This window comes from Carlito syrichta, unplaced genomic scaffold, assembly GCF_000164805.1.
Source record: "Carlito syrichta isolate Samal-C Ts95f unplaced genomic scaffold, Tarsius_syrichta-2.0.1 Scaffold315518, whole genome shotgun sequence".
In the NCBI taxonomy this organism is placed as follows: domain Eukaryota; kingdom Metazoa; phylum Chordata; class Mammalia; order Primates; family Tarsiidae; genus Carlito; species Carlito syrichta.
Window position 1 is genome coordinate 334722 of NW_007259614.1, and position 21550 is coordinate 356271.

The 21550-nt window shown below is 42.6% G+C and overlaps 1 protein-coding gene across 3 annotated transcripts in view; it reads left to right on the forward strand.

Moving 5' to 3' along the window:
• Positions 1-1950: 1950 nt before the first annotated feature.
• Positions 1951-21550, forward strand: part of RUVBL1 (RuvB like AAA ATPase 1) — a 54469-nt gene continuing 34869 nt past the window's right edge. For 2 of the 3 annotated variants that reach the window (XM_021706396.1, XM_008072922.1), the window contains exons 1-3: positions 1957-2253; positions 5891-5977; positions 15394-15526. In XM_021706396.1, coding sequence (XP_021562071.1) covers positions 2113-2253; positions 5891-5977; positions 15394-15526 — 361 coding nt within the window. In that variant the 5' untranslated portion in view covers positions 1957-2112. Of the gene's footprint in view, positions 2254-5890; positions 5978-15393; positions 15527-21550 lie in introns of all 3 variants that reach the window. The other variant, XM_008072923.2, reaches the window with a different exon arrangement.

A 21550-nucleotide genomic window follows, 5' to 3' on the forward strand; every position in this document is an offset into this window, starting at 1 on the left:
GCTGGTATCCTATACCCTTAGCATTCTCCTTCCCACACATACTACAAAAGGATTCTATAATTTCAGAGAATGTGGTTTGAAAACCACTAGACCAAGCAGTCCAGGGGACTCCTCTGAGCTCTAAATCCTCATCCTCCCTCCCCTTTTTTGACTGGGAGTCAGTTCTTCTCTTTTCTCTGTGCCAAAAGAGACAACGTTTGGGGCTTAAATAATAAATGCAAAAAAGTTCCTTTTTCCTAGTTGGACAACACACAAAGACATTAGCCCCATACAGCACTTCACTTTTACAACCAGTTAGTGGAAAGTGAGAGGAATTGCTCATCACCTAAGAGGAATGACCAGGAATAAGTCAATGAGAGAGGTCAAACAACTTTGTGGGATGGTCTATGGATGATGTGACTAGGGTTGATGAACCACATCCCGCCGGCAACAACCTCAGCCTTCCAAGGCCCGGCCTCTGCTCTTTTGGGCTCAGAAAATGCCAGAAGATAACCGTTCACTGACATACTATTACCAAGACCCATAAAAGTCAGTGTGTAAAAATATGTGCAGCAAAACTGCATGAATTCAAGTGTGTGTATGTTTATGTGTGGTCTAGAATCTTATCTGAATTCATAAGAAGCCTTAGTTATGAGCTGTGTGCCAGGCAGTGAAGTTATAATGGTGAACAAATGCATGATGAATAAGGTCCCTATACCCTCATAATGTGTGCAGTTTACTAGGAGAGAAACATTGACCCACTAATTATGCCACTCTTAAAAACCTAGATTCAAAAGTTGGCATGGAGAAGTATAAGATGTGAGAATTAGGAACTACTGTAGCTGGATTTTATTTCAGGTCTGTCTCAACCCTAATGTAAACTCTCTTGCCCCTGAACATATCCTTCCCTTCCTCTAGATCTCAATTTTCTCATCTGTAAAATGGTGTCATACCATCTGCTTCTGAGGAAGTCTCTCTCATTTGTCAGGATTCCACCCAGGCATCATCATTTTCGTGATGCCTTCCCTGGCTCTCTTGGGAAGGAGATGGGCCCCTGCTCTGGGTTTGCTCAACACCTGGATGTACCTATCCCAACACATCTCATGTTGCAAGTTTTCCACACAAGAAATAAGCTTGGTTGGAAGAGAGACTGTCTTTTTATCTCTGTAGCCCTAATGCATTGCAGTGTCTGGCTCATAGCAGGTGCTAACCAATGTTTGCTGAGTGGATGGATGGATGAATGCGTGGGAAGTACAAATGTGGTACAGGTTGTGCTAATATCGTTATGAAATCTAAGAGGACATATTTGCTGGCATGGGATGGGATGAGGACTACACAGGTTTTGAAGAATTCCAGCTCTGATGATTATTTGCTGTGCGTTCTTGGGCAGTCACTGGGTCTCCTTTTGGCCTGCTTTTGTATCTGCATTAGGAATTACACTACCTTCAGGGCTGTAGAGTTTTGGGAATTGTAAAATGCTATTCACAGCCAACTGGATTGAACTAATTAGGGAACTTATCTATGGATGAAAGGTGGAGGTGAGAAGCAGAGGAAGACAATTCCATGGAGGATTCTGGACGGAGCGGGGATGGCAATGGTGGGCTGAGTTAGGCACCCCCCAGAGAGATGCAAAGGCTTGGGAGTCAGAAAACTTTGTTTAGTAACCAAAAGTCAACACTTAAGCTCTGAACCTCGGTTCCTCTATCTCCAAAACGGAAGTAATAACTTGAGCTTCGCAGAATCGTATGACGTTCAAATGTGATGATGGGTAAAGGGGAACGACTAAGGACCGGACCTAAGAACATCTCGGTGCAGCGCTCAGACCCAGATCAAATCCGGGGCGTGGCCCCTCATCGCTCCGGACCGCAGCCTAGGCAGGAAGCGCCGGCTGTCGGGGAAGCCAACCTGGAGACACAGACGGAAGTGGGTGGGCGGAGCTCCACCAGCAAGCCAGGATGGGCGCAGCCACGCGCCAATGGAAAGCTGAGGCGCTCCCGTCTCCACCAATGGGACGCCGGCCTAGGCGAGTCCTTATAACTTGCCCTAGTAACGGCCGCGTGGTAACCCGGGTGCCGGGCGCGCTGCACTTACTGCCGCCTTTCCTCGCTGGTTTTGGCTCCTGGCATCTGCAAAATGAAGATTGAGGAGGTGAAGAGCACCACGAAGACGCAGCGCATCGCCTCCCACAGCCACGTGAAAGGCCTGGGGCTGGACGAGAGCGGCCTGGCCAAGCAGGCGGCTTCAGGGCTCGTGGGCCAGGAGAACGCGCGAGAGGTGTGGTGGGGAGTTGGGGGCGCCGCGCAGGGCCACTGTCGCGAAAGACCTGCTGAAGTGGGGGGCCAGGGCGGGGCGCGCGCTGGGGGTCTCCCGCCGTAGTTTTCTTAGGGAAGTGAAAATGGGCCAAGGCGGGTGGGGAGGGGTGCCGCCCCATTGACGACTCCCCAGGGGGCTATTGACAGCTTGCCTCAACTCGTGGACAAGTACTTCAGCTCGTAGAAGGACCCCCTTCCCCCGGTCCTGAGCCCCCCCTTTCCGTGCCAGCCTCTGTTCGCGAAGTCGGGGTACTGCGGCACAGGGGGAGCACGATGAATAAGGTCCCTACTCTCCTGAAACTTCGGTTTAGTGTAGCGAGAGACGATAAACTGTACACCAATAAACAAAATGATTATTTTATCTTGGTGGGGGTCAGTTTTTGCGGGGCTTTGACGGCCATGGTAAGGAAATTGGATTTTATTGTGAACGCAATGGCAGGCTATGGGAGTTTTAAAGTAGGGAATTGACTAAACTTTAAAAGCTTGGTTTGTTACCGGGGTCTGGGAGCTGAGGGAGAGAGATGGGAATTATGGAGAAGAGCAATCTGGTTTATCATTCTTCCAAGCATTTTTTTTTAACCGTTTCAATTAAATCTATTTTTGTTAAGTGACAATGATGCCAAGTACTTTCACCTGTATTGCAGATTTTTTTTGCAGATGGAAATATTGAGACTGAGAGAGAGCACCTCACCTGTCTGCTTGTCACACATTTTAGTAATGGTAAAGCTGGGGTTTGCACACACGTGTATTCCTGACTCCCAAATTGGTGTCCTATGATATTAACGGCTACCCTTTCTGTGTGCTGTGCTCTAAGATCAGAGCCACCCCCGTGGCCTTTGCAGAGGCTTAGAAACTTCAGAAACCTGCCCTATAAGGTTAAGACTTGGTCTCTTAGCCTGATTTTGTCCATAGAAGGGACCAAAGAAAATCCTCTGGCTTCTGTTTTGAGCATCATCTTTCCAAAAAGGAAACATTAACTTTAGCTTACTAAGCACCTGTTACTGCAAATGCCAACGTGAGAGCTTTCTATGTGCCAAGCACATATTTATTTCCATTATCTTGTTTTCCATATCTAGTCTAATGTCCCCTACTTTTGTATGACGCTTTTCAGACATACAAAAAAAGTTCAGAGACTTGTATAATAAATACCTGTGTGCCTAAATTCTACAATTAACATTTTACTATGTTGCTTTATCATATATCTGCTCTTCTATCCCTCTACCAATCTACTTCAACATTTCAAAGTAAATTGCAGACATCAGTACACTTTGCCATAAACATATTAGCATGTGTGCCATTAACTATTACGAACTCTATGTTGAGATGAGGAAATTGGATTCACAGAAGTTAGGTAAATAGGGCCAAGGTCACTCAGCTGGTAAGTGGTAGAGCCAGGATTTAAACTCAAGTCTATGCAACTCCAGAATCCATGCTCTTAACTCTGATGCTGTATGTCTCAGACCCAACTCAACTGCCAGATTCTTGTATGACTGGTCACATCAGTAGCCTCTCTGGTGCTTAATACTCTCGTCTGAAAAATGAGAGTGTTAGCTTAGGTGATCTTTTAAAGGCCCTTCCTGTTCTTTTTAAATGTTAGGATTCACCACATATCTCACTGGAGCAAGTGGGAGCAGAAACAGAGTAAATGGAAGCGGTCCTGGAATAAGAGCACATATTCAAGGTTTGGACAGTCTTCTACCTTTGATAGCTCCAGTGCTGAGGATTATTATATCCCAGGGTTGTATGGAAAGACCGTCGTGGGTCTTGTCTTTTATCTTTTTAGAAATGCAGCATCTGAAGAATGTCTTCTAGGCTCTATAAGGGCACCGAGCTTTGCTGACTGAAACAGAATGAAATATAGCACAGCCATACACATTGCTTGCACACACATTTTTCTGAGGAGTTGCTGTAAGTGTGGGACCAAGGTACTCCACAGTCCATGGGGAATAGTGGTAGAGGAGATGAGATAAATTCACAAGCTCCTGTTAATAGGGCACAGTGTGGCTACTGCCTGGAGGAACCCATGGCCTTCCTTAAGGCAAAAATAATGCTTTTAAAAAGTCATGGATTAGGGTATTAAATCAATGTAAAAAACCTTGAGTTATGTAGTCCTGGGATATAAGTGCTCAATATAGGAGACTTCGTCAACCCTTTATAGACTGGTATTCTAAAATATATATACGCACACACGTATATGCTTTAAGTGGCTTAATGAAATTTAGAGAGTTTGGCCAGGTGTATTGGCTCATGCCTATAATTCCATCAATTTGGGAGGCCAAGGCAGGAGGATTGCTTAAGCCCAGTAATTGGAGATTGGCCCGGGCAACACAGTGAGACCTTGTCTCTGAGGATTTAAAAAAATAAAATTTTTTTGAATGCACTTAAAATATACTAACATGTGGTTAAGTAATTTTGAGGATTCAAACGGCATATGATAGATCTAATGGTGCCACAGGTTTCACTTTATGTTCAGTATTTATGCTGTTTACTGATGGCTAACTGATAGTTTATATAATTGATTCCTAACCCATGGTAGGATACTTTGAAAATCTGACTAAAGTTATGAATCCTTTCCCTGGAAAAAAAATGTACATATGAACATGTACACACAAATTTCTAATTTTTTTTTCCTTGAGTTGGAGTCTCACTCTGTGGCCCAGACTGGAGTGCAGTGGCTGCTCCCGGCCACCGCAGCCTCGATCTGCTGGGCTCCGGCGATCCTTCAGCCTCAGCCTTCCGAGTAGCCGGAATTACAGGCGCACGCTACCACGCCCGGCTAATTTTTTGATTTATTGTAGAGATGAGGTCTCGCCTGCCCAGGTGGGTCTCGAACCCGCAGGCTCAGGCAATCCACTCACCTCAGCCTCCCAAAGGCGCGGGATTACAGTCTGAGCCACCGAACCTGGCTTTCTTTCTAATTTTAAGAGGTATTGGGCCTCTCCAGTCTTCCTGTATCCCAGGCCAAAAATCACTGTTCCCACTCATACTCCTACTTTTTATTCTTCACACAACAGCCAGCATGATTGTTTAAAAGCAAATTATAAAATTATACACAGTCTAAGACCTTTTCAGTGGCTTCCCACTGCATGTAGAATAAAATCTAAGGTTTGGACAAAGTGTAAGTTCCTGTTCTGCCTGCCTCTTCAGCCTCAGCTTCCCGTTGTCCTGTTCATGATACTTTGGTTACCATAGTCTTTCTGTCCCTTGGACATGCTAAGCTCATTTCTGCTTTGGATATTCTGAAATTTTTTTTCCTTTGCCTGGAACAACTCCTTTCCTGTTCACAGCTTTGCATATCAAATTTAATTTCATTAGATAGAACTTCCTGGATCATTCTTTCTAGCTACTTGCTTTCCCATTCTTCTTTGTAGTAGTGATCTTGTGCACTGTTTATCTCCTTCCCTAGAACACCACTTCCATGGGTGCAAGGCTTTTCTGTCTTGGCGCCACTGCTCCAGCACCTAGGACAGTGTCTGTGGCACACTGACTGGGCATTAGTGTTTGTTGGATGAGAATGTGAATTGTGGACCGGGGACTCATGTTTTGCTTCCTGTGAAACATTTTAATATTGATTTATTATTTCTTCCCATTGTGTGTAGGCATGTGGCGTCATAGTAGAATTAATCAAAAGCAAGAAAATGGCTGGAAGAGCAGTCTTGTTGGCAGGACCTCCTGGAACTGGCAAGGTACTCGTTTTCTCTCATTTTTTTTAAGTCTACCCAAGAGAATGATACTAATGTCTAAGCCAAATTGAATTCATGTCTTAACTAGTCTTTGTTTAGCTAAATTGGCTATATGTATGTTTTTAAAACTAATGTGCAATAATACAATTGAGTATCTAAAATTCAATTATCCTGGCCTACCTCCAGAGAAGAGAGAAAGAAGTCCTCAGAGGTGTCTCATTGTCTCTAGAATTTGTCCTTTATCACTTTCAAGTCTCCTTTGCTTTGAAAATACATTTCTGTTGGCCTGGGACTTCATAAAAATCGTCCGAGTGACATCTTATTTAAGGGGGAAAGAAAATGAGTTAGCAAGCATTTTCCTAAATGCTAGCTTTACCCATTACTATTTTGATTGTGTGAGAGATGGAAAAAAGGAAAAAAAAAAAAAAAAGAATTAGAAGCATGATTTAAAAAAATTTTTTTTTGGAGTTGGAGTCTCACTCTGTCACCCAGACTGGAGTGCAGTGGCCGCTCCTGGCTGCTGCAGCCTCGACCTGCTGGGCTCTGGCAATCCTTCCGTCTCAGCCTTCCAAGTAACTGGAACTACAGGCCCGCGCTACCACGCCTGGCTAAGTTTTGATTTATTGTAGAGATGATGTCTCGCCAGGTTGCCCAGGCGGGTCTCAAATCCATGGGCTCAGGCAATCCACTCACCTCGGCCTCCCAAAGCGCTGGGATTACAGGCTGAGCCACTGAGCCCGGCTGAAAGTATTTTATTGAATTGACACTGTATTGGTGTCTTACAGTAGAGAAGTGCTATATTTTATTTGTAAAAGTTTTTTAAAACTATAAAGTACCATACATATGTGAGCTTCAGTTACCTCTCTGGTGGCAATATTAGCTTGTCCAATGTATTTACCATTTATTTGCTTATTATATCATAGGCCTTACCCTTTCCTCCATTTTCGTCTTCTTAAAGTACATCATTTAGAAGTTCTTGTAGAAGTTTGTTGATGGACAAGTCTCAGATTTGTGTTTATGATGTTGCCCTTGTTTTGAAGGGTGAATAATCCTGAATATTTTCTTCAAATCTGTTTTGCAATACTGTTTCTCTCAATGTTATTTGCTGCCTTTTGGCTTTTATTGTTGATTTTAAAATGTAATTTTTCAGCACTGCAGGAAAGGGGAAAAGTCTAATTTTGAGGGTTTTGACTTGGCTTTCTGCATGTTTTTGAGATCTTTTTGATTTTGGTGTTTCATTATGATATATCAAAGAGTGGATTTATTTTTATTTATCCTGCTAGATATTAATTGTGCTTCCTGAATCTGAGTATTGTGTTTCTAATCAATTCTGGAAAATCATCAGCTTTTATCGCTTCACCTGTTGCCTTTCCCCATTCTCTTTGTTCTGTCCTTCTAGAACTCTAGTTAGATGAAGTTAAGACTGCAGTAGTTCTCAACCTGGGGCATTTTTGCCCCCTAGGGGACAATTTGGCAACGTCTAGAGATGTTTTCGGTTGTAATGACTTGGAGGGGGTGTTTACTACTGACATCTAGTGGGTAGAGGCTAGGGATACTGCTAAACAACAGTGTACAGGGTAGTCCTGCAGTCAGGAATTATCTGGCCCAAAATGTTGTAGAGCCAAGCTGAGAAATTTGTCGTTCAGCGTCCCGTTTATATTTGCGATCTTTTTGATTGCTGTATTCTGGGTAATTTCTTTCAGACTGCTCTTCCAGTTGATTTGTCTCTTAAGCTATGATTAAGCTGCCGATTATCCATTCCATTGCATTTTTTCTTTTCTTTTGAAAAGTTTGAAACCTACAAAATAGTTGAGAGAATAGTATGATGAACCGCCCTATACCCTACACCTAAATAGCTAATTGTAAATATTTTGTGACATTTGCTTTCTCTTTTTTATTCTGAGCCATTTGAAAGTAAGTTGCAAGGCCATCCTTCTATAAGACCATGATACCATCATCACCCTCATCAAATTTAATGTTGCTACAGTATTAGCTAATGTATAGTTTATATTAAAGTTTCTCACAATTTCTATTTTTCAGTTATAAAATAAAATAATTAATTTACAAAATTAGGAGCAGAGCCAGGGAAAGAGTGTATCTCAGGAATCAAAAGAGAACCTTTAAAGAAAGGAGTAGTTAACCATATCAACTACTGTAGAGAGGCCACAGTGATAAAGGAGCCTGCTAACTTTATCATTATATGATTCTGTTCCATTATATTTGAAATACTAATGTATTTTCAAAGATAACAAAGTTAAATTTCTTAATGGAAAGAAAATAGGCCAGGTGTGGTGGCTCACACCTGTAATCTCAGCACTTTGGGAGGCAGAGGCGAGAGAATTGTCTGAGTCCATAGCATGGAGACCAGCCTGGGCAACGTGGCGAGACCTTGTCTCTACAATAAATACAAAAACTAGCCAGACATGGTGACATATGCCTGTAGTTCCAGCTACTTAGAAGGCTGAGGCAGAAGGATCACCTGAGCCCAGCAGGTCGAGGTTGTGGTGGCCATGAGCATGCTACTGCACTCCAGTGTGGGTGACAGTGAGACTCTGACTCAGAAAAAAAAGGAAAATAGAAGAAAACAAAGATGGTAGAAATTTTAAAAAAATGTCTCCAATTTTCAGTTATGGGCTATTTTAAAAAATTAGGCTACAATTAAAGATTACACACTGCATTTATTGTTATAATGGCACTTTAGTCTCTTTATATCTAGAAGAGTTCCCCTCCTCAGTGTTTTTTTATTTCGTTTCCTTTTATAACATTCTCCTTTAAAAACTTTTTCAGAACCGGGCTCGGTGGCTTAGCCTATAATCCCATGCCTCCCAAGGCTGAGGTGAGTGGATTGCCTGAGCCTGCGGGCTCAAGACCCGCCTGGGCAGCGAGACCTCATCTCTACAATAAATCAAAAAATCAGCCAGGTGTGGTAGCGTGCGCCTGTAATTCCGGCTACTCGGAAGGCTGAGGCTAAAGGATCGCCGGAGCCCAGTATGTCGAGGCTGCGGTGGCCGGGAGCGGCCACTGCACTCCAGTCTGGGCGACAGAGTGAGACTCCAACTCAAAAAAAAAACACACAAAAAAACTTTTTCAGTCAGGGTCTTGCTGTGTTGCCCAGGCTGGAGTGCAGTGGTGCCATCATAACTCATTGCAACCTTGAACTCCTAGCTTCAGATGACATTCCTGCCTCAGCCTGCCAAGTAGCTTGGACTACAGGGGTGCATCTCTGTGTCTGGCTAGTTTTTTATACTTTTTTTGTAGAGGTGGGGGTCTTGCTATGTTGACTAGGCTGGTCTTGAACTCCTGGTCTCAAGCAATCCTCCTATCTCAACCTCCCAAAGTGCTGGGATTACAGGTGTGAGCCACCATGTCTGGCCGACATTGACATTTTTGAAGCGTCCAGGACAGTTTTGTAGAATGTCCTGCCATCCTACAGTGGTTGTCTAATTGTTTCCATACGAAATGTTTAATACTTTGGCAAGGTCACTGCACAGGTGCTCTTGTATCCTTCCCATTGCTTTATAGCAGGAAGCTGATGCTAAATTATGCTGTGAAGGTTGCGGTTCTATTTGTAATTAATAAGTAATCCATGAAGTGACACTTTGAGGTGTTGTGAATTCTCTACCCTAATGGTAGTACTCATTGGTCATTGCCTTATTAATTACCACATTGATGGTGACAGAATGACTTTCTAATTCTGTCTTTTTTTCTACATATATTAGCTTGCCTTTTTTTTTTTTTTTTTGAGTTGGTGTCTCACTGTGTGCTCAGGCTGGAGTGCAGTGGTATGCTCATGGCCACCGCAGCCTCGACCTGCTGGGTTCAGGCAGTCCTTCTGCTTCAGCCTTCCAAGTAGTTGGAACTACAGGCATGTGCCACCATGCCTGGCTAATTTTTTTATTTATGTAGAGATGAGGTCTCACCATGTTTCCTAGGCTGGTCTTGAACCCCTGCGCTCAGGCATTCCTCTCTCCTTAGCCTCCCAAAGTGCTGGGATTAAAGGTGTGACCCTTCCTGCCCAGCTAACTTGCCTTTTTTAAAATCTGACTATTTTTGATAGCCTCTGTTCCTTGTTCAGGAAGAAATTCCTTCCTTTTTAAAAAATTGATATATAATAGTACAAATTTTGGGGCCTCATGTTTTGATGCTTATATACAACGTGTAATGATCAGTCAGTGTCCTTTTTTTTGTAGACATTTATTTTGCATTCTGTATTTATTTTGCTTGTGAACTTGTGTTTGGCTGATCAAATCTGCGAGACTTTCTTAATCTCCTAAAGTTAGGGCCAAGCACTCTCTGGGAGGATTTGTGAGGGGTCCTACTATGCTATCTTCCCAGGGACACTTGATGTGAACTTTGTGGTGTGAATTTTCGGGACCATCCGGGAATGTAAAGTTTATCCAACCTTAAATCTGTTTGAGAGCCATGTGAAGGAGACTTTTTCTTCCCCGAGAGCCAAGACAGGACTGACAAGTTTAAGCCTTTTGCCCCAGGTCTGTTTTTTTAGGGCTCACCTTTTCTACTGATGTATAAGAAGGGTCTTGTTTTTATTCAGGGGTTTCTGTCTTAATGCTATACCTTGCTGAGATTTCTGGTATCCACAAACACTGAACTTTCAAGGCAATAGTAGTTTACTGCTCTGTATTTGTTGTTATTTATTTGTTATTATTTGTTTCTTGATGTTTTCTAACAGAGGTTTTCAATGGATCTAATGTGCCATATTGCTGAAAGCATAAGTCTTTCATTTTGTTGTGATATTATACCATTTTCCTCCCAGGAAATGTGAGAAGTGCTCAGCACTGTGGTATTGTCTTACAAATTTGTCTGGTCCCTTCTGATGTGTATGAAAGGACGTGATAACTCTTCTGCTTTATGGTGTACTGATTGGCCCCACAGTTTAGGCAACGTAACTGAGTGACAGGCAGGAATACTGTGTTTTAGATGCAAATACATGGTACATATGGATGTTTCACTCTTAAGGATCTCAACACTGTTAATAATGGGGCTTTGTGTTTGTGTTTTAGAAAAAGGAAATGGGCCAGGCTCAGTGGCTCAGCCTGTAATCCCGCGCTTTGGGAGGCCGAGGTGAGTGGATTGCCTGAGCCCGTGGGTTCAAGACCCACCTGGGCAGCGAGACCTCATCTCTACAATAAATAAAAAAATTAGCCGGGCATGGTAGCGCGCACCTGTGGTTCTAGCTACTTGGAAGACTGAGGCGGAAGGATTGCCGGAGCCCAGCAGGTCGAGGCTGCGGTGGTCGGGAGCGTGCCACTGCACTCTAGCCTGGGTGACAGAGTGAGACTCCGACTCAAAAAAAAAAAAATAAATAAATAAATAAATAAAGAAAAAGGAAATGTTCAGATGAGATTGAAAATAGAGTAGATTTCCATAACCTTCTTTTGACAACAACTTTTTTTTTTTGAGTTGAAGTCTCACTCCATTGCCCAGGCTGGAGTGCAGTGGCACGCTCACAGCGACCCCAGCGTCAACCTCCTGGGCTCTGGCGATCCTTCTGCTTTAACCTTCCAAGTAGCCAGAACTACAGGCACTTGCTACAATGCCCGGCTAATTTTTGATTTTATTGTAGAGAAGAGGTCTTGCCAAGTTGCCCCGGCTGGTCTTGAACCCACAGACTCAGGCAGTTCACCCTCCTTGGCCTCCCAAAGTGCTGGGATTATAGACTGAGCCACCGAACCCAGCCACAGCCTCTTTTTTGTATGCCACTTGTCACTCACATGGAGTGGGTACAAAAAAACAATGACTTTGGAGATTGGGGCTCAGTTGCTTACTAACTCTTTGACCTTGAGTGTATTGGTAACTTTTGAGTTTCATTCTTTTTGAGTCAGTGTTTCATTCTTTCACCCAGGCTGGAGTGCAGCAGCATGATCACCACATTCTCAAACTCTTGGGCTCAAGTGCTCTTCCCATCTTGGCCTCCAGAGTAACTGGGACTATAGACATGTGCCAGCAGGCCTGGCTCATTTATTTATTATTATGATTATTAAGTGAAGTTTCACTCTGTTGCCCAACCGGAGTGTAGTAGCATGTTCATGGACACTGCATTCTTAACCTGCTGGGCTCAGGAGTTCCTTCCGCCTTAGCCTTCCAAGTCACTAGTACTACAGGCACTTACCACTACACCTGGCTAATTTTTAAAAAATTTATTGTAGATACGAAGTTTTGCCAAGTTGCCTAGGCTAGTCTCAAATTCCTGGGCTCAGGGAATCTTCTTGCTTTTGCCTCTCAAAGTGTTGGAGTTACAGGTGTGAGTCACTGTACCCAGCTCATTTTTATTTTGTGTAAAGATGAGGTCTCTCTTTGTTGCTTAGGATGGTCTCAAACGTCTGAGCTCAAGCAGTCCTTTTACGTCGACCTCCTAAAATGGTGGGATTATAGGCATGAGCCATTGTGTCTGACTTGAGTTTCAGTTTCTTAATCTATAAAATACAAACTAGATTATCAAGGTCATAGGCTAATTGGTAGGATTCAGTGAGATCTATAGCACTATATAGTAGGCATAGGAATAGTGACCATATCATGTTTTTCTTCTGGGAGCCTTTAAATGGAGGAGACTAGTCACATATGAAACTTTTTAAAAAAAATTTTGCTACTGAGTTGTCTCTATATAATATTCTTATATATTTTGAATATTAACACCTTATTAGCTATATAGTTTGCAAATATTTTCTCCCATTCTGTCAGTTACCTTTTTCTTTTTACTTTTTTTTTTTTTGAGTTGGAGTCTTACTCTGTTGCCCACACTGGAGTGCAGTGGCATGCTTATAGCTACCGCAAGCCTCGACCTGCTGGGCTCAGGTGATCCTTCTACCTTAGCCTTCCAAGTATCTGGAATTACAGGTGCACACTACCACACCCAGCTAATTTTTTGATTTATTGCAGAGATGAGGTCTCACGAAGTTGCCCAGGCTGTTCTTGCACCTTTGGCGTAGGCAATCCTCTCACCTTGGCCTCCCAAAGTGCTGGGATTACAGGCTTGAGCCACCGTGCCCAGGCTTTTGAAGCATTTCTTAATCAGATATTTATCTTATTTTAATATAAAAATATTGACCCTCTCTTCTGTATTAGAGGGCGAGAGAGTGTCGTTTAATTGAATACAGTCACTGTCTTTGAAGTTCAGAACTGAGGGTGGAGAGTTGAGTCAAGAGATACAGGGAAGAGAAAGAGGAGTGACTGGAAGGTAGTGGAGTTTGGAGAGAAAAAGGTAGACAAGGCCAGCCTGTGGCCCCCAGTGGGAGTCCTAGTGTTAAAGTGTTACTCCTCTCATTGTGCCCTGTTATGTTCCAGAGATTTTTTATTGGCTCTTAGAATGCCAGTTTTAGAAGTATCAACCTAGGGCTCACGTATTTAGATGCCTAATGAGACAGGCAACAGAGTTGGGGAAGCAGCTGGGTGAATGTGGTTCAATTTATGGTGAGCCGGAGATGCTCGCCCTTGCTGAAGGCGATCATGAGACTATGCAGGCCAAACAGAACCAGTCTATGAAAAACTAGTTTGCTACCTGTGATCTAACACAGTACTTTAATACTTTCTTTTTTTTTTTTTGAGTTGGAGTCTCACTCTATCGCCCAGACTGGAGTGCAGTGGCCGCTCCCGGCCACTGCAGCCTCGACCTGCTGGGCTCTGGTGATCCTTCCGCCTCAACCTTCCAGTAGCTGGAACTACAGGCGTGCGCTACCACACCCGGCTAATTTTTTTGATTCGCCAAGTTGCCCAGGTGGGTCTCAAACCCACAGGCTCAGGCCATTCACTCACCTCAGCCTCCCAAAGTGCGGGATTACAGGCTGAGCCACCGAGCCCGGCTACTTTCATTTGATAGATTAGTAAATCAGGCACCAGAGATTTGCTGGGTACTCAAGGTCAACCCTGAAAATTTGTGGCAGGACCAGCACTAAAACCCACTCTCTGTTCCCAGACTAGTGCTTTTTGCACTGGACTGTATGTTCATTCTCCACCCGATTCTGCTTTTTCAAAACTATCACCAAAAGGGCATAGAAAAGTAAATCTGGAGGAATCTTTACTGTTAATTTTAAAACACTCTCTCAGAGTTTTACTATGTTCTTCAGTAAAAAGCTTTTTTTCTTTCTTAGCTAACCTTACCTGTGCTCTTGCTTCAGAGTTGGGAAAGATTAAAATGGCATTCAAAGGCATTTCTGAGTTCTATACCAACTTTTCATACTTGATATTTGACTGTACATCTGTTAAGTTTGGTTCTGTTTATCATTTGCCAGCTTGTAGTTATTGTACCAAAAATCAGTTTGTAGTTTACTGTAGGGCACGTTCAAGTGTAACTTGTTAGACCAACTCATAGCCTGAAAACCCTACCTACGGTACCATTCTTTACTCTTTGTGGGCCACTTAATATTAAATGAACATCAATTAATTAATTTATTCATTATTGATTTCTGATGGGTTATAAATTGGTGTTTTCTTGTATTTGTAAAAACAGAAAACAGTATCTCAAAGATCCGATGCTGGTGTTCTGAGCAATTAGGTCAGAACCCTGTTTTGATACTGAAGGAGCAGTTTTGGAAGACTATACAGTTGGCTTTCCATATTTGTGGGTTCTACATGTGGAATTCAACCAACTGAAGATCAGTAATATTCAGGGGAAAAGAAAACAATTAAAATAAAAGTACAACAAAAGCTATACAAATTTAAAAAAATACAGCAAAGCAACCATTTATACAGCATATACGTTGTATTAGATCTTATACATAATCTAGAGATTATTTAAAGTTTAAAAAAGGATGTGCATAGTTTATATACAAATGCCGCACTATTTTATATCAGGGTCTTGAGCATCTGTGGATTTTGGAATTCAAACTCCTGTGGATACCCAGGGATGATTGTTCTAATTATGATAACATGATTTCTGGAACCCTGCTGCTAGAGGTTAAATCTCTGCTCTTTTTCTAGATTATGGTACCTTGAATGTGTTATTTAATCCCTCTGTCTCAGTTTCCTCGTGTGTAAAATGGAGGGACTAGTGTTACCTATCTCATAGGGTGAATGTGAGGGTCATGTAAAACTTAGAGTTGGGCCTGTGCCAGGTAAGTCTCAGTGAATGATAACTTGTAGTTATGGGCACTATTAAAGATGCCATTTATGTTCAGGTGTGGTGGCTCATGCCTGTAATCCCAGCACTCTGGGAGGCTGAGATGGGAGAATCCCATGAGCACAGGAGTTAGAGACTAGCCTGGGCAACACAGTGAGACCTCGCCTCTACACAAAATTAAGCAAAGAAGTTAAAAGTAAAGATGTCATTTACGATATAAATTTACTGCCATATTAAAGCTAAAGAACTTCAGTCATTTCTGGTAAATGTTTTTGTAATAGCATATGTTTCTGAATTATCATGCTTTCAGGATTGTACAGTGTGTTTCCATTGTTTTCTTCTGTAGACAGCTCTAGCTCTGGCTATTGCTCAGGAGCTGGGTAGCAAGGTCCCTTTCTGCCCAATGGTGGGGAGTGAAGTTTACTCGACGGAGATCAAGAAGACAGAAGTGCTGATGGAGAACTTCCGCAGGGCCATTGGTGAGTAGTGTGTTTAGGGGAAGAGTTGGACTGACTTCCTGAAGTCTGTGTGTTGAAGTCTGTTAGTTGTGAAAGTGCCGTTATGACTTGTATTTGTTGTACTATTTTTCTTTTGGCATCATTGGCATTATCTTTGCAAACAAAACAACAAAACAAAAACCCAGCTTTTCTGATTGAAGTGCTTTAGCGATGGAGCAAATGTGAACCCTAGTTATGGGGTTGGAGTTCTTCATGTAACAAATAGATGTGCCTATAAAGTGTGTGTGTGTTTTTTTTTTAAATAAGTCATGTTTTTCTGGCAGCCTTATTTTGCTTCAGATGACTACTTACTGAAAAAATTTTGTACTCAAACCAGAATCATTGTGTGCCATGTTGCCAGAATGCCCCTGGTCCTGGATGGCAAGCCAGAAGAGTTGTGGCCTGTTAGAGTGAGGAAGGAGGCTGTGTGGGGACTGGCAGGGCTTTGAGGCTTGTGGAGCCAAACTCATAGGGTCTGGGGCTACCAAGTTGAGTGCCTGTTACATGCCTGACCATTCACTCCCCCATAGGAGATTATCAGCTGCATTTCACATTTGAAGAAATAAAATCTCAGAAAGTTAAGTATCTTGCTAGCGACTCAAGTAGTGGAGCTAGTTTGACACAACATCTGTCTGATTTCTTCCTTTCTTTTTTTTTTTTTGAGTTGGAGTCTTACTCCGTCACTCAGGCTGGAGTACAGTGGCACACTCAGAGCCACCACAGCATCAACCTGCTGGGCTCAGGCAATCCTTCCGCCTCCGCCTTCCAAGTAGCCAGACTATAGGCGCGTGCTACCACGCCCAGCTGTTTTTGATTTGTTGTTGTAGAGATGAGGTCTCGTGAAGTTGCTCATGCTGTCCTCAAACCCGTGGGCTAAAGTAGTCCTCTCACCTCAGCCTCCCAGAGTGCTGGGATTATAGGCCTGCACCACTGTGCCTGGCTACTATCTGATTTCTAGAGCCTGTACTCTGAAGATTTGCTGTGAGAAGAAAATGGTTTCTCTCCCAAATTTTTACCTTTTGCTAGCTGGGACTGGGCATGGCCTCATATCTGCTGGTCTAGTGCTGGTCATATCCTAGTTTCCTTCTGATCTTCTTATGGAAATAGCTTGTTCCTTTTAACTGTTGCATAATAGTTTATTTTTTAAGCCATTTCTGTTTTTTGGACATTTAGATTTATTTTCAGTTTTTACTCTTCAAAACAGGTTACCAGGAGCATCCTTATACATGTCTCTATGCACATGTACAAGTGTATCTCTAGGATATACTTACTGAGTTGTAAGTTATAAACACTAGTCAGAGTGCTTGTACCAATTTCTAATCCCTTTGGTTTTCAAACCAAGGGGGGGTTTTTTTTTTTTTTTTTTTTTTTTTTTAGTAGGAGTCTAACTTTTTCTCCCAAGCTAGAGTGCAGTGGCATACTCATGGCCACCACAGGCTTGATCTATTGGGCTTAGATGATTCTTCAACCTAAGCCTTTCAAGTAGCTGGAACCACAGATGCGCACAACCACTCCTGGCTAATTTTTTGATTTATTGTAGAGATGAGGTCTTGCTGAGTTGCCCAGGCTAGTCTTGATCCTTTGTACTCAGGTAATCCTTTCGCCCAAAGTGCTGGGATTATAGGTGTGGGCCACTGGGTCCCGCTAGGTATTTTTTTTTTTTTTTGAGTTGGAGTCTCACTGTCACCCAGGCTGGAGTACAGTGGCACACTCACGGCTACCCCAGCATCAACCTGCTGGGCTCCGGCAGTCCCTTTCGCCTCAGCTTTCCAAGTAACCGGAACTACAGGCACGCGCTACAGGCACACATCTGGCAAATGTTTGATTTACTGTAGAGACAAGGTCTCGCCAAGTTGCCTGGGCTGGTCTCGAACCTGTGGCCTTAGGCAATCCACTTGCCTCAGCCTCCCAAAGTGCTGGGATTACAGGCTGACCCACCAAACCCAGCCTTGGTATTTTTAAGAAGAAAATTTGTTAGAAAACTTTGAGGAAATGATGAAAATTTAAGATTGATAAAGTCTAGTTTAGGGGTAAGATTACGTAGAGTTATAGGCCATGATTGGGTCCTTGGATTTTACGCTGAGGGAAAGGAGAAACAATTGGGGTGTACTAGTATCCCTGGGCTCTGGTTTCGGTTTTATCAGGCCTTGGCTGGGGTGTGGAGGGTGAAGGCAAAAGAGGGAGATTAGTGAGGAGTCTGAGCAGGAGAAGATGGGGCCTCGGCCCAGTGGTGGGGGTAAGTGGTTGGATTCTGGATATTTGCATGGTAGAACTGAGAGGATTTCCTGCAAGATTAGACATGGGGGCTGAAAGTCATTTTTGGAGATGGGTCAGTATGAGAGGGAGCAGGTTGGGTATTTACTCAGTGTCTCCTGGGGATATAGTGGACAGTATTTATCTTTAGAGCCCCAGTCCTGGCACCTAGTGAGTGCTCAGTGAAGTTTTTCTGAATGGAGAAGTGGGTAGAGTTTGAAGTAGATGGAGAACAGGTCTTTAGCTAAAGAATGTGTTTGTAAGCTGCTTGGAAGGCTGAAGCGGAAGGATTGCCTGAGCCCAGCAAGTCGAGGCTGTGGTGGCCATGAGCGTGCCACTGCAGTCCAGCCTGGGTGACAGAGTGAGACCTCAACTAAAACAAAACAAAACAAAAACAAAAAAAAGAATGTGCCTGATTGATAGACATATGTTATTTGGTTTACACAGTGTTTTTAAAACATTTTTAATTAGTTGCCAGTATTTAGAAACTGGGAGATGTCATAAAGTGCTTATTTCTGGTTTCCTGAATTAACTTTCATTTCCAGACAACCTCAGCAGGCAGGACTGAGCAGATGCTTCTGACTAAGGTCACCATAAGCACTGGGGTTGGAGACATTTGTTCTAAACCAGAAAGATTGTGAACTGTGTCCAGAGGCCAAGTTTTATGCTACTTTGAATACTTTTTAAACTATAAAATATTTCTTGCTGGAAATATTTTTTACTATGAAACATAGGATTTTGTTGGTGCCTAAGTTCATTTTTAAAAAATTACTTTAATTAATTTTTTTTAGGGGCAAGACCTTGTTATATCGCCCAAGAGGACCTCAGACTCTCGGGCTCAAGCGATCCTTTTGCCTTATGCAACCTCCTGTGTAGCTGGGACTACAGCCACCATGCCCAGCTTTGGTTCCTGTTTTATTTATTTATTTAGTTGAGTCAGAGTCTCACTCTTTCGACCAGGCTGGAATGCAGTGGCATACTCGTGGCAATCGCAGCCTTGACCTGCTGGGCTCGGGTGATCCTTACAACTCAGCCTTCCAAGTAGCTAGAACCATAAGCATGTGCTACTGGGCTCGACCAATTTCTAAAAATTTATTGTAGATACAAGGTCTTGCCAAGTTGCCCAGGCTGGTCTTGACCCCCTGAGCTCGGGCAATCCTCTTGCTTCTGCCTTCCAAAGTGCTGGGATTATAGGCGTGAGCCACCATGCCTAGCCTGGTTCCTATTTTAAACTGAAATGTATCAAACTTAAAGAAAAGTATGTAAAAGATTAATTAAAAAGTAAAGAATTATGCAGTTACCACTCAGCTCAAGGCACAGAGTATGGCCAGCATCCCAGACATCACGTCTGCCCCTTTCCCCCATTGTCCACTCCCAGGTGGGACCCACAATGTGCCATAATTGTGTGGGAGTGGCTTATATAATCATCATAACTTTGTACACCCCTGTGTGTGTACCCAAACAGTGTGGCTTAATTTTGCCCCCTTAAAACTTTTATCTAAATGGAATCATACATTATGTGTTCTTTGCGACTTGCTGCTTTAGCTCAACATTTATATTTATAGGGTTCGGCCCATGTAACTACATGTAGTATATTACATGGATTTTTACATTGTTTCTGGAATAGTAGTGAAAAGGACTCATAGACCTCCCTCTAAGATTTAAAATCTTTCTGGGTACTTTTTCTTATTGAAACATGTGCCAAAGATTTTATTTCACTGATTAACTAATGAGATGAACAGTCAGATGTTATAGCTAGTTCAGTTATCTGAGTACTTTGAAAATGTTTTTCTGACATTGATAAAATCTAACAAAACTGGCCTTCATAGATGCATGGGTTTGTGTTTTAAAGGTAACTTAAAATTTGAAAAAAATAGAAATTGCTTTGGCATCTGTTTTGTGATTTGCCATTTTTGAGGGAAGGGAACTGTACAGTTCTTTTGATGGTAGCAAGGTGAAGAGACATTTCTTGATCCTACCTGAGAATAAAAAGGCAGGCCATTGACTATCTTCAAAAAAGAACCCTGCCCATCTTCCTCTGTCTTTTGAATTCCTGTGAAGTTGGCAGAGGGGGTGGGGAGGAAGCAGTAAGCCGACCAGAAATAAAAAGCAAGGAGTCTGTGCTATTTCCTTGACGTGATGAAGGTGCCTGTCAGGGATTTAGAAACCTGAGCCAGCAGATGAAACCTGTGTCATTTGTGTTGTCATTGCCAGAGATAGCGCCAGCTCAGCCCCTTTCCTGGCTAACAGCCGGTTTCATTGTCCGTCACCCACATCCCCTGCCTGCTTGTCAGCACAGAGCAACTTCTAAACAAATATGGAGACTAGTGAGAGATGGGAATGTCTTTCTTCCTCTACTCAAGGAATTTCATATCACAGTCATCTAACAGTAAATATAGGTAAGCATTCCATTTGAAGGAATTTATCTCTGTGGGATATAAAAGGTTTGATTAAAAGAAAATCAAAGTTCACTTTAAAAGTACAGAATTTTCCAAGTTTGTCACAATCATCTGATACATTCATGTTGTTTGGGAAATTTTTGTCTTGATATTCAGGAGCTAAGAATTTGGTAAGGCAAAAATGATGTGTGTCCTCTTTTTTTGGGGCTATTCCAAAACTTCCATTTGTAGGCTATCAGATGGAATGAAGGTAAAGTTTTCCTTAACTTTAATATCTGAGTGTCTTTGTCCTGATTAGGTTTCTGGGACAAAGAAGGCATCTACCCAATGATAAGATAATGACCACATTTAAAAGTGGGAAGTGATTGAGTGTGCCTGACACCATAGGTAATGTCACTGGGATCTTTCTGTATCAGAACAGAGGTAGCTTAATGGTGAGGATACCACATCCATATCAAAGCTTCCTGCTATCAGAAGTAGTTTATGTATCCACATTTGTGAGTAGAACAGAGTTCATTTATTCTTTAGATGAGTGGTTCTCAACCGTGGCTATACTTTGGGATCATTTAGGGAGCTTTAAACTAATAATGATGGCATTTAATGATTAACATCCCTGAGGTTTGGAGGCAAACGGTCCCGGTGCACCTAAAGCGTGAGGCATCATAGAAACCCCTCACATGAGTCTAAAGGCTGAGTGAGAACCGTGACTCTATACTCCTACAGAGACTGAGATCATGCTCCTAAACTTAAACTGTCAATGTTCTTCTTTCACTGGGTCCCACTAGTATTGTTTACTTAAATATTTGTTTTAAAATTGATTTGGTAATTTTGTACATGTATGCAGAAAAGAATAAAGAATATAAATCACAGCTTGGTGGATTATCATAAAGTAAAAAACCATGAGGCCAGCATCCAATCAAAACAGAGAATATGATATTGCTAGTACTCCATAGTACCCTTTGTGTCCACTCCCAATCGCCATCCTTCCTTCCCCAAGTTAATGATGGTCTTGATTTCCAACAGTATAGTAGTTATGCCTGTTTTTGAACTTCAAATAAATGTTATCATGCAGTATATATTCCTTTCTGGCCTATTTCCCCAACATTATGTTTGTGAGATTCATTCATATTGTTGTATGTAGCTTTAACTCTTTTTTATTGCTATGTGGTATTCCATTGTATGGGTATACCACAATTTATTTATTTTATTTTTATTTTTTTGAGTTGGAGTCTCACTCCGTCGCCCAGACTGGAGTGCAGTGGCCACTCCCGGCCACCACAGCCTCGACCTGCTGGGCTCCGGCGATCCTTCCACCTCAGCCTTCCAAGTAGCTGAACTACAGGCGTGCACTACC